The 15,000-nt window shown below is 33.5% G+C and overlaps 1 protein-coding gene across 1 annotated transcript in view; it reads right to left on the bottom strand.

Annotated features, from left to right (window-relative positions):
• Nucleotides 1–15,000, bottom strand: part of LOC118763569 — a 77,828-nt gene that overhangs the window by 3,071 nt on the left and 59,757 nt on the right. The window contains exon 3 of the mRNA XM_036503149.1: nucleotides 10,561–10,694. Within this exon, the coding sequence (XP_036359042.1) occupies nucleotides 10,561–10,694 (134 nt within the window). The remainder of the gene's footprint in view (nucleotides 1–10,560; nucleotides 10,695–15,000) is intronic.

The following is a 15,000-nucleotide window of genomic DNA, read 5'->3' as shown; positions in this document are numbered from 1 at the left end:
AAGACAAAAAGACAAAATAAACTAGTAAAAAATATTACTGGTTAATTCTAGATCTCGGATTTCTGACTCTGCATAAAAAATGCTTTGCCTCTTCAGTGGAATATACACAGTACATAAATACAAAAATATATATATACAACACACGAATACTTACATATACGATCGTATACATACATATATATGCACGTATGCACCCGACCAGCTTAAATTGCCCGCCTAAGCTCCTCGTGCGATATGGTCAAATATATCACCGCAGAGAATATAATGACGAAATAAATATATAACTTTATATAAATAAGTATAAGATCGTTATTTAAACAAATTCACTCACAAGGCTTTGGCCACCCGTAGACTATATTAGAAGACACTTGTGACGCAATAGAACTGAACCACAGGTTGGGAAGCAAAATTCCTACCAAAAACAGCCGCACCTGCGCCTATACATATTTACACAACGAGTTACTGTACAGTGGGACTGAGCCAAAAATTTATGGTTTTATCTAATCGCAGCAGCCATTCTTGTAGCCATACACATAAACACAGACATCAAATAACCAAATCTCGTGAAATGAGCATTAGTTTTTTGTTTGATAATCTGGCAACTAATTATCTACGAACTATTAAGCATCATTTTATTGCCCCGAAAAGTCACTACTTTCTGATGATTGGTAAGGTGAAACTCAGAGTAACAGTTTCTGAATTTTTCCAGCTTCAGTAAACTCTCTTCTTCTCTTGTAACCCACCCACTCCCACTATATGCAAACACACACACACAGATACACACACACACACACAAACACACACACACACACACACACACACATACACACACACACATACGCACACATATATGATGGACTTTCCCGTCGTTAGACGACGTATGAGGGTGTTCGACAATTTCTTACCAAACAACCACACCAATGATTTTTTTTTATAGTGACCAAATGTTTGTGTACACATATGCTCACTCCCACCATCAAATTGACATTACCTGTACAGGTGCAACGGGTGCCACTTGTCAGATGACGAAATGATCGCAGAGAAACGTGAAATGAATTGCTTTGCTCAAGAACACAAGGCAACGCCTGGTCTGGCAATCGACCCACGATCTCACAATCGTGAGTGCAACACCTTAACCACTGAGCCATGCGCCTTATATATATATATTATATATATATATATATATATATTTCTTTACTTTACCCCACAAGGGGCTAACACAGAGGAGACAAACAAGGACAGACAAAGGGATTAAGTCGATTACATCGACCCCAGTGCGTAACTGCTACTTAATTTATTGAACCCGGAAGGATGAAAGGCAAGTCCATCTCGGCAGAATTTGAACTCGGAACGTAACGGCAGACGAAATACGGCAACGCATTTCGCCCGGCGTGCTAACGTTTCTTCTGCCAGCTCGCCTATATATTTATATATATATATATATATATATATATATATATATATTATGTGTGTGTGTGTGGTGTTCTGTATGTGCATGCACGTGTGTGTATATGTGCGAGTATATATATATATATATATATTATATATAAGTATATATACTTATATATACTTATAAGTACATATAAGTATATATGTGTGTGTGTATATATTTGTGTGTTTGTGTTTGTCCCCCTAACATCGCTTAACAACCGATGGTGGTGAGTTTACGCCCCCGTCACTTAGCAGTCGGCAAAAGAGACCGATAGAATAAGTACTAGGCTTACAAAGAATAAGTCCTGGGGTCGAATGACTGAAACAAGTAAAAGAGTATATGCATATAGGTATATATATATATATGTATGTGCGCGCATGTGCCTATGTATGCAAATTTTCATTAATGCCAACACGTTCCCATACACACACACACGCCTGAACACATACCCATGTAATGCTTATATGTGTTGTTGGTCATGGATTCTATAGTTTTATGACATTTCTGGAGTGACTTAACCCGATCTTACCCATGAGTTACAGGACCTATTATTCGCTAGGATATCACCCCACTGCTCTGTAGAACTGAGCCATAAAATAATCTTCGGATTCTTTGACAAGTACTACAACTCCGGAACAGGAATAATTCCATATTCCTCGAACTTCTGAACTTCCGAGATGGATAGTTTATTCTGTTCATGCTATATTAATATCATTATGCTGCGTTTGATATTAAAATTATTTCCTTATCTATATATTTCAATACATCTCAACGCTTCAAAAGCAAACTTTGTTGGTTGACATTCAACGTAAGTTGAATCTAATATATATATATATATATATATATATATATATATATATATATATATATATATATATATATATATATATATATCTATATATATATATATATATATATATATATATATATATATATATATATATATATTATATATATGTGTGTATATATTTATATAACGTTCTGACGTTCTGTAGAGCTCGACGAGAACGTACTGCTAACCCTGGTGGAACAAAATCCCATCGTAACTGCTGAGGAACTAGCAGAGAAGCTTGAATTTGGTCATTTAACCAGTCATTCAAGTCAGCGCTAGAAGAAAACGATCATCTTTGGTCTCAAGACGAAAGATATTCTTCCATCAGGACAATGCTCGGCCACATACAGCGAGGATGACATTCCAAAGGCTGGAGCAGTTTGAATGGGAAACGATGCCACACTCACCATATTCACCGGACATTGCCCCATCTGATTATCATTTATTCCGCTCTCTTTAAAATCATTTAGACGGAAAAAAATATGAATTCTGTAGACGAGGTCAGAACAGTACTGGAGGAATATTTTTCGTTACGGACAAGTGAATTTTGGAAGAGCAGCCTTGCAAGTCTACCAGATAGAAGGAAGAGCATTGTAGAAAATGAAAGGGAATATATAAAAAAATACCGCATTATTTATGGGATGACTCAATATGTCTGTCTGTCTGTATGTATGTGTGTATGTATGTAGCAAAGCAAATGCAAATTATTAAAAACACCAAAAGTTCAAAGGAGTCTCATAGTTAATATTATTCGGTTGAAACTCAAAGAAGGAAAATATTTATGGAGTTAGAGTATGACTTTTCAAACATAGTCCTTTGTCGGACACTGGAGGTAGTACAGGAGAGACTGGAAAGAGAAGAAAGAAAATAAAAAATAGAAGGAAAGCTCAGAAAAACGAACGCAGGTTAGATTCACATGTTTAATTTGTGATACGGATGAATAGATCTCCATCGGTTTCGTCGATAAGTATTCAGCGTTTCGGACGACTGAATTAACTGCTCCTTGAGTTAACGAGTAAGCGGCAGGGTATTCCAGAGACACGTGTACACATAACGTAAAATAAGCATTGTACAGCATATAACAAAGCTGTTCCTTTGAATTATAAGCCATAACTTTCTACTCATTTTCAGACCTGTATCCCGGACTAGAAAGACCAACGTGACAGTTCATCATCACTGTCAGTGATGATTTCAAGACGAGCAGAAGATTTGGCTAATGCTTTTGTAAGAGCAGACTTAGGCAACCTGTAACAGTCGGACCAAATGTAACCCGTTTATGACATTTAGTGTGATACGTGTTAAAAGATTTTATTAAAATTCTGTAGCGCAATCTTTAGGTCCAATTCTGTTAATTTTGAATAATTTTCTTTCTTTCGTTCACTAACACCCTCTTTTACATGGAGATAGTTGATTCTCCGAATTATCAACAAATGAAAAATACAAATATGCATATAACCATTTCAGGTAACTTAGTTTTTCGATTCAAGCAAATCTTTACGCTGCATTGATATTCAATAATTTGTAATTTAAGAATGATAGTCTTTGGGTAAATTGAGAGCATTCTTACAAAGTTCGTTAAGTTCTGTAAATTTTTCATTTTAATTATGAATAAACTCTCTAAATAGCTTCATCAAAAAAAAAAAAGAGAAAACTTTCCGAAGGAAGAAGAAAATTCCAGTATAAGTGGGTGTATGATTACTTCATTGCTGAAGTGAAAAAAAGAACAGACAAGTGCTTTTAATAGTTTCCGAGTTCCTCTTAGCATTTAAGAAAATTCACGTTGAACAGCTTTACACGGCCAAACGTTTTGGCTGTTATGAGTTTTAAGCGAAGTATTAGAAAAATTAAAATTGAAACACTTAAGAAACATGAATAAGCTTTTGCTACAAGGCATAGAGATTCAAAAATATTGTGCACCCTAGTTATATAGTAAGCGAAAAAAGTTGTTAAACAATCCAAAGGCAATTTTGATAAATTCGACGAAGGATGCTCTCTTGTAAAAGAAATTGTTGCCGATATGATAGTTAAGTCGGCAGAAAATTATCTAAATTCAGTTAGTTTTCACTGGTCACCGACGAAACTACAGATGATCCAGATTCAGCTAAATTTGCAATTCATATTCGAGAACCTTAATTTTACTGAAGAATTTGTTTTCATTCTATTAAAGAATATATCTATAAAGAAATAAGCCACATGAATAAAGCTCAGTATCTCTTTTGAACTGTTTCATGAGCATATCAAGAGATGTAACCTCTACAATATCATAACCTTAGATCGCTATTCCTTTTCTTAAAATCAGAATTAGCAGCTCTAAAGTTTGTAGAAAAGTATTTTAAATTGTTCATTGCATAAAAGGATCGGTTTATTGCATCTGATTATACGGAAAATTCGTACCAAAGTACTAAAATTAGAAAATCCTGTTGAAATTTCAGCATTGTTTTAATAAGACCAAGACACTTAACCATCAAAAGTTCAACAATTTTGTATAGGGCTTGAATCTGAGTCTAGAAGTCTGGTTTATTATTGTTGGGAAGTTCCTTGACTAAGTAAGGAGTGAATATTATCAATGTTTTTTAGATTTTTTGAACAAGAGATATACAACTTTATGGAAATGGATGATAAATTAAGCAACTCAACTAGAGAAAATAGTTGGATTAGCGGTTTCGTGTTTCTCTTGAATATAACCACCCATTCATTCAAATTACCCTAATCTAAAATTGAAAAGGGAGAATTAGTTAATCTGTGAACTGGAAAATACCATCAAATGTCTTGGAACCAAACTTTAGTAAAATCAATTCAGGATTTGTGACAGTTTATATTTCTTCCCTTTAAACAATCACGTGAAGTTCGAATTTATTTTTGCTGCTAATTTAAATGATTTAAAAAAATATTAATCTAGATTAAGTGGTTTCATAGTTAAACTGATTTTAAAATCTTGTTTTTTGTAAATCCATTTACTGCTCAGTTTCAAAAAATAGAAGCAAAAAAAAAAAATCCGGAGTCGCCAACTAAGCTTCTCTTCTTGATTAAAATAGAACCAAATTTTACATACACTCTATCATTTAAACACCATTGCTTTCTTATCTAATCAAACTCTACTATTTAAATAAGAAAGCAATTGCACGTGAGATGATGTAACCGGGATGGTCATGGTTGGAGCAGCTTTGATTTAAATCTAGCATTAAGGTTGACCTGTAGGGCATAAACAACTAAGTAAATATCCAGCTACTAACAGAAATTTGATACAGGCCAATCATAAGCATAGTTTAAATAAATGGTGAAGTGTCGTCTTTCTTTGGGTCCCTTTTCAGTTCTAGACACAAATCAATCGATTCTGCCGATATGTTTACTTATGATTGATCTGCGAAAGCCATAAGTTATTTACTTAAATAATCATTCTTCCCTGTCTCTGTTTCTGTCTCTCCCCTCTCTCTCTATATATCTTTCTCTCTCTATATCTCTCTCTCTCTATAATATATTTATATATATTTATAATATTTATTATATACTATATATATATATATATATATATATATAATATATATATTATACATATTTATATATATAAAATTATATATGTTAAATATCCATAAATATATAATCTTTATATATATAATATATATCTTTATATATATGTATACATATATAATGTCTCTCTCTCTCTATATATATCTATACATTATATTTACATATATATATATATATATATTACATATATAATATATATATATATATATAATATATATATATATATATATATATATATATTATATATGTATTATATACGTTATATATATATATATATATAGATAATATATATGTATATATATATATACACATATATATGTCTCTCTCTCTCTCTATATATATATATATATATATATTATATATATTATATATCTATATAAAACTTTAATAAAATTTAGATATGTTTCCACCAAAGATAGTCTAACTTAATAGCACCACCTGATAAAATTAGGTATAATGTGTATACCTAATGTGACAAGTATAATGTGACAACTGTTGTTGTAAGGAAAGTAAAATTAATGGCAAAGAAAAAATTGCATGGACAGTTGGCAATTTGGCGGGGCAGAAACCTCTGTATGGTAAATGTGTGGCCCGTGGCAAACAAGCTGATGTTGACCATTACGAAGCCCAGAGCTAAAGGTAGAGAGTAAAAACTTCATCGTAGCTGCTCGAGATGAAAGCTTATTGACCCAGAACTAAAATGAAGTAGATCCAAAGTGCCGGAAGAGATTGAAACAGTGGACGACTTAATATCTGAAATTAAAGTTTTGGCACAATCAAAATATGACAGTTGACCAGTATCTACACTGGTTAATATGTTAGCATTATAAAAATCAAAACTGTTGACAAGTGGTATAAGCACCACCGTGAGACTGTAGCTGAGGGGAAAAGTGTAACGACTCTTTGGGACTTTCTTGTACTTACAGACAGAATCATCAAAGCTAATAAGCCGGATATTGTTGTAAAAGACAAAAAAAAAAAACCACAACCACTTTTGTCTTCTGTCCCAGTAACAAAAAGGAAAAGAAAAAAAAGGAATCTGTTTGAGCTCTCTCGGATACTAGCAAGTGCCAAACCGCCATCGTCAGACGTCAATTTGAAGGACAGAAAACGCAAAGGAAAAACTCCAGAAGACAGTGAAGAAATATAAAAAAGGTTTCAGAAGAAAAAATACATAAAATAATAACAGACTAAAACGTAGGAAGAGGAGCCAGTCACTATATTTCGAATAGCAAATTACCAATTTATAGACTTTTTAAACTGATTGCAAGAAAGACGGAAATGATAAAATAGATAAAGTGATTCGTTTCGATTCTTTAGAACATAGAAGTTATACGCAGCTATAAAACTGTTTTATGTTTACTACTAGAAGCTCAGGGCGCATGGCTCAGTGGTCAGAGCGTCGAGCTTACGATCGTGAGGTTGTGAGTTCGATTCCCGGACCGGGCAGCGTGTTGTGTTCTTGAGGAAGACACTTTATTTCACGTTGCTTCAGTTTACTCAGCTGTAGAAATGAGTTGCGACGTCACTGGTACCAAGCTGTCTTTCCCTTGGATAACACTGGTGGCGTGGAGAGGGTAGGCCGGTATGCATGGGCGACTGCTGGCCTTCCATAAACAACCTTGCCCGGACTTGTGTCTAGGAGGGTAACTTTCTAGGTGCAATCCCATGGTCATTCATGACTGAAGGGGGTCCCCGAGGGTCTCAGGGAGATACCACTTGAAATAGAAAGAACAGAAAGAAGGCAGAATAAAATTATGAATGACCTCGGACTAAAAGTAAGCAGAATGTAGAACATGCCTGTCCCCTCGGGGCACACCAGCTTTACTGTTATCCAAATCAGTTACAAAATTGGAATGAATTTTGCTGAAAGATACGAAGCAGAGCAAGAAAATTACTATGCTGATTGACGGTAAGAATAACCTCGATATGTTACGATAGAAATTATGGAAAACACACCTATAATCTATCAATAGGTGAAAGATGTGACTTTTGCATTTTAGCCAAAATGGTCAATTATGAATGTAGCAAGCCGTAGGAAGTGGTCGTAAAGATAAGTATTGAGAGTCGTTGGGTGTGTTAATATTCCCTGGGTGGCTTCTTCTATTCTCTTTATGTATTGTGCATTAAATTTTTAACCTGTTTTAATAAATTGTATTATGATTTTCCTAAATATTCCATTTATTATATTCGTACTTCCCCCTTTTTGTAACACTTTTAATATCATATACTTTGCACAATATATTTGGGCCCCTGTGGTCAATAAAGAAAAAATATATTATTATTATTATTATTATTATTATTATTATTATTATTATTATTATTATTATTATTATTATTACTACTACTACTATTATTATTATTATTATTACTATTATTATTATTATTATTATTATTATTATTATTATTATTATTATTATTATTATTATTATTATTATTATTATTATTATTATTACTTTTTTTTTTCTTCTTTCAAATTTTCTTCCATTTCTTGCCGAGTGTCTTCCCGACTCCTAGGGCAAAGAAACTCATAGTGTATATTGGTAGGCCATTAAACCAAACTCAATAATTATTTTTATTATTATTATCATTGTTATTATTAGTATACTTCGTATCAAATTTATGGCTGTAGGTGATCATGAAGTGTAAGTTTCTTTTAGTTCAGACAAGCAACTACTAAAAATATTGCAAATTTTAAGAAGACTAATTTTAATACTAAAACAAAGAACAATGTTGTATACAAATTTTCAAGACTGTATAACAGCTGCAGATGTCATAACACATCGTGTATTAATACAATGAACACAAATAAAAATCTCTCTAAAAGTGTGCTTTGAATGATTGAATATAAATTGAAACATCTGGTTAATAAAGTTATTTATTATTTAATGACTAATCAGTATAAAGATAAATGTTAGGTTATTACAAACCGGAAAACTATGAATATATATGTAAGGAAAGGTATTCTAGACGAAACAACACTCAAACACCTATGTATTAAAGAATCTTAATGCTGTCATCACTAACATCATGTACTGATTGTTATCCTTGTATAAACTGTATCTGTCCTGGTCAAAAGCCTGAATAAAAGTATTTTACTAAATGTGTCATATATAAAATAAAAACTATATAACTACTTGATATTTGTAAATGATTTAATTTAGGCAGTATGAAATACGAATCATGAATTATTGTTTCATATGAAATACTACAGGGTACTGCTATATTTTATAGGTCTATAGAATTGTCATCTGAGTAAAGGGACTGTAATTTTGTTTTACATAACAATGAATTCGTGTTAGGCAGATATCAATCCAGCTGAATATATTTCTTGGTGGATCTTGATAGTTTGGTCTCTATTTTGTCTGATAGGTGGATACAAATCATTTAGCAAATTAGAAAGCCCTCGAGCCACAACTCTTCAAATTTGATCATACGATTTATTGTCTTGTTACATCTACAATACCTCTTTTTACATCTACAATAACTCTGCCGGCTTCAACAAAATGCAATATTTAGACAATAAGACATCATTTGTAACAAGACTTAGTTTTGTAGCAGAAAAACGTTCAACGTGAAAATATAACAGGCTTATCATTGAACGACATCCAGGATCAACTGCAATTTATCTGAGATCGTAAAAATTGAACTAAGAGGGATTGGCTTAAAGCAATGTTGAATGACGAAACCGCCAGTAAGTAATTTTGTCTCATGCTACATCCCATGTACACATTTTCAGGAATCAAGTGATGCCTAACTATTAGAAAATGGGGTGGGGCATTTCTGCAATTGGAAGAGTTTGTTTTTGGATAATGTCTCCATTAACTCAAAATATTATCTAGGTACTCTGAAGAAAAGTGTTTCTACTTATATGACCATCCATAATTGCATTATATTCTTCCAGGACGGTATACATTGTTATTCTGCAAAATGCACGAAAGTAGCTGATGATGTTACTATATTGAGTAAATACACAGGATCATTTAAACTAAATACTATCGTAAATACATGCAATTATATAGAAAAGAAAACTACTGCTTATTATACTTCATCAATTTCGGATTACAATTTCGGAAATTACAGCAAAAATTTGGTCAAAAGTATGCATGACCGAATTCTGCAGTATAAAGGTTACCATATTAAATATTTAGTGATATAACATTGATATTTTTCCGCTCACGCGGGTACCACTCGACAGCTGCGTGCGTCCACCGATTATCGGTGAGCCGGACGACGTGTCCAGCCCATCTATACATGCTGCGAGTATACTCTGCGATGATATCTCTCACGCCGGACTTCTTTCTGATGATGTTGCTATTTATGTGCTCTCTCGACGAGATACCGAGCGGAAAAGACCACCCGGAAGACCACCCGGAAGACCACCAGTATTGAAGCATATGTCAAACAAATCACAAGCTCTCTGTTACATCATAATTTTATGTTAAATGTTTTGATCAAATAATTTTGATACTAATTCATATCGATTTCTAATTTAGTCACAAGCAAAGAAGTATGAGATCGTCTCAGATTCACGATTATCTCAGGAAGATTAATAGCTTAAATAAAATGAATTAAGCTATACAGTCGCGCTGATGAAAGATATTACTCCGTTGAATCTTGTCCTGGCCTAAGACACCTTCATCAACGTCTCATTTGTAGAGTTACTGATTCAACACAAGCTTATGCAAACACATGAACAAAACTATTATGGTAACTACATGTGTATATATAACTCTCCCTACAAATACAATTTAAAAGGACAACTCACCTACGACATCAATAGGACCAAGAATACATAAATCGTATATAAAGGACTTCGGACGAGTGTAATTACGCTTATCTTCTGCTGCGTCTGCTTTCTTACGATCTGTCATTGGACCTGAGGTTTCGTTAATGTTGGTCCTATTAATAGAAAACGGAAGTAATGTAGTTATACTCTTTTCTTACTCTTTTTACTTGTTTCAGTCATTTGACTGCGGCCATGCTGGAGCACCGCCTTTAGTCGAGCAAATCGACCCCGGGACTTATTCTTTGTAAGCCCAGTACCTATTCTATCGGTCTCTTTTGCCGAACCGCTAAGTGACGGAGACGTAAACAAACCAGCATCGGTTGTCAAGCAATGCTAGGGGAACAAACACAGACACACAGACATATTCACACACACTTATATATATATACATATATACGACAGGCTTCTTTCAGTTTCCGTCTACCAAATCCACTCACAAGGCATTGGTCGGCCCGGGGCTATAGCAGAAGACACGTGCCCAAGATGCCACGCAGTGGGACTGAACCCGGAACCATGTGGTTGGTTAGCAAGCTACTTACCAAACAGCCACTCCTGCGCCTTATATTGTATTCAATGACAAATCTTTAATTCGTACTAAACCCATGAGAATTATAATATTTTTTGTATGAAACTTGTGAAAATCTGATTGTTCTGGATCAGCATATGATAGGATCTCCAGAACTGTCTCGCGACAGACCCAACAATACAAAAAACAAACAAACAATCAATAACCAAGTGCATAGTGTATAGAATTACATCGTGAGAGGGAAATAAAGCTTCAACATTTCAGACAGTGGCCTGCTGTGAAGAACATTAAAGAAAAAGGCAAGAGGAAAAAAATTACGTGAAAAGCGGTGTTATTTACAGAAAAACAGATCAATGCTTAAAAAATGGTAGTAGATATTATGGATTCTGTATGTTGCATTTACCACATACACGCAATTTTATTACATACGCACACTCACATTAATATATGAGTGGATTTGGTTGATGAGCAGTTTGTGTTTTGGAGATGGGGTGGTGCTAACGTGAACAGAATGGTATTTCTCAGTGTGTATATGTGCGTTACGCGGAGATGTAGTGTTATTTGAGTTAGGCAACTTGATTGTTAAATCTCCAGTAGACAGGCTGTGTTTAACTAAAAAATTTGTTGTTGTTTACGATGCAAAGCAACATGACAGAGGGAAATATAGGCAGGTGTGGGTGGCTAAGGGATTTTAAAATGATGAAGAACAAGTTGGAATGATTCGATGCTGTTTCAGCAATCTTCCAATAGGCATTCTATAAAGCAATATTCAAATGCCGACCAGTTTACTCAATCAGTTTATACAAACCGTCGCCTTGTAAAGCAATATCGTCGACTCCATTACCACGACTACCAAAAAATGTGGCTTACACAAACAACAAATAAACATCGTTACCACTGCCACCACAACCGTTTGCCATTATCATTTCTATACTCTTTTCTCTGGAATACTTTCTCTCTTTTTCTTTTATGCTTTTTCTGTCTCCCTTATTTGAATACAAACTTTTCTTCTGTCTGTCTGTCTTATTACATTAACTCTTATTAACAACCTCACCACTAGTGCATCCATCGCCACCAGTACCGTAACTATCAATAGTGTCTCTTTTACTCTATTTGAGTTACTTCCTCTAGCACAACACAAATTGTAGGTAGGAAGGTACTGTAGTATTAATATGTAGCTTTCAGATAAGAAGAGTTAAATTTTGTGCCCAATCTCGAAAATGAAGTACATTGAAGTAATCTTCCGATTCCAACCAAGCCAGAGAATTCGTTGGGTTATTTCTATGGCACCAATTAAAGGGTGCATTCCGAGAAGATGGTGGAGGATTGTACCAAGATAGCGTTCTTTATGCTGTAACTAACTCTAACTCTTCAGCCTTGGAACGGTTTTGCAAGGGTCTTTATGAAGTTTTCAAAAAGTTTAATTTAATTCTTTGGAAATGATCACTAAAAGTGTAACTGTTCTAGATGTAATTCTCGTCATTAATATCAGCTTATACTACCCATAGTACAAATTTTAAAACACCTACACTGCATTCACAAATCATCTAATCTTCCTAAATATATTATCAATAATCTAATTAGAAATATTTTCATTAAAATCTTTAAACTGTCAGCTAATGGCAAAATATTCCAAAATAATATCAACTATCATAATGGACCACTAAAAAAGATGTGCAGTTGATTCAAAGAAAAATAGCCTACGTGTACATCTGACATCAAATATTTAAACCTAACTCTGAGGATAAATAAACCTAGGGAACTAAATACTAATAACACTTTATCTTCAAATAGTGAACACTCGAAGACAGATTATAACATGGAACATTTAAATAACGTTAAACATAGGACTAATTCTCCAAATAACGATACCCCAAAGAAGTATAATAAGAAGACAAGCAAAGATAAATGGACATAATTTTATTGAATTCCTTAGAAACGCTAACTCAAAAGCATGATGATAGTGTGATGAAAGATGGTAATGACAAAATCAGAATTAAACATGGACCTATAACTATTAGCAATAGAAAGATAATTGAAAGTATTAGCGTAAGCCCCAATTAAATGTTGCACATAAAATTACTAGCAATGCTAGAGATATAATTAATAGTCATACTAGCAATAGCACACGAAGCAGTAATTACAATTCAAATAATAATAATACCAATAATGATAACAATAATAACTAACGGCTTCGGATTTAAAGGATCTTTTCGCAGAGATATTTCTCGTTGTCATTCCGATAATGCCACCGACCCTAGCGTAGTTTCTAATCCGAAAAAGGATATTTTACATCTCATCCTCAAATTTAAAATTAACGGAAGAAAAAGTAGTAAACGAAATATCGCATGGTATAATACTCAATGATTCTCTTGTAAAAAAAAAAAGAAAAAAAACTAACAGAGCTAAAACATCACATGAAATGATTTGAAAAAAAAACACCCTTTCTGGCCAATAGAATCTCAACTGTTTCACTGTTCAGTATCACTAAATTTTCGATAACTTTACTCTTATACTCCAGAACGCCTAACACAGCTGATAACATCTCTAAACTTAAATTGGGACTAAAAATAATATTATTCGAAAGAAAATATCTAACAGTTGTAGTTTCAACAATAATGGTGTAAATTTCTCCCAATCTCACTCTGTGTAGTAGTCAACATCTTTTGCGATAAGAGCCTTCTAGCACTACAATATTACAACCCTTATTTTTAACATATTTCTCTTCAAATGCTTTTATTCCACTCAGCTGGCAAAAATGACTAATTCTTCGACAGACCGGCGTACCGTTCAGGAGGCGATTTTATACGCCATGAAACCGGAAAACCGGCCCTTATGAGTCTACATGACTCTAGAAGGTAACTTTACTTTACCTTTACATATAAATATTTTACTGCGTATAGTTCATAATTGTAATTTTTATGCACAAAAGTGGTCCAATTGCTTGTTTTTGTTGTTGCTTTCGCTTTGCGATAAAAAAAGAAAGGGAAGAAAGAAATCCGTCGAAACGCATTCTCTATTTATAACATAAAAACCAAAGAGAAAGTTAAGTTTGGGATTTCGCGTTACGATCAGTTTTTTCAGGCATACTCTCGGAACCTGAGGTGTTCGTGTATGTATTTATGCATGTATGTATGTATGTATGTATGTATGTATGTATGTATGTATGTATGTATGTATGCATGCATGCATGCATGCATGTACGTATGTATGCATGTATGTATGTATGCATGCATGCATGTATGTATGTATGTATGTATGTATGTATGTATGCTTGTATGTATGTATGCTTGTATGTATGTATGTATGTATGTATGTATGTATGTATGTATCTATGTATGCATGCATGCATGCATGCATGCATGTATGTATGTACGTATGTATGTATGCATGCATGCATGTATGTATGTATGTATGCTTGTATGTATGTGTGTGTATGTGTGTGTTTCTTCGCGCGCATGTATGTATATGTGTGTGTATATATATATATATATATATATATATATATATGCGTGTCTGTACACACACACACACACACACACATTGATAGATAAATACATATTTTTTCAAAATTTTAGCTAGAGTTGAAATTAGGTTAAAATGCGGAAAAGCGACAATCTTTTGGCTAAGAAGGAAGTGTAAGTTATATATTGTTAATTTTATGCAAGTTTCCGTAATGGCGAAATTACAGAACGTGTTCTGAAATTTACAATTTACGAAAGCGCGATATCTCGTAATCTGAGATAGTCGTAATGTGAGAATACTTGTTTATAAATACATAAACACACATATTTGTATGTATACATTTAAAAGTAAAGGTAAAAATAAAATTATGTTAATTAAGAATATTTTCAAACCTCATAAAAGATTCACACACACTGACAGACAGACAG

Source organism: Octopus sinensis, linkage group LG5 (assembly GCF_006345805.1).
Source record: "Octopus sinensis linkage group LG5, ASM634580v1, whole genome shotgun sequence".
Lineage (NCBI taxonomy): Eukaryota > Metazoa > Mollusca > Cephalopoda > Octopoda > Octopodidae > Octopus > Octopus sinensis.
Note: the sequence above shows the minus strand (reverse complement) of the source record. Positions and strands in the feature narration are given on the sequence as shown.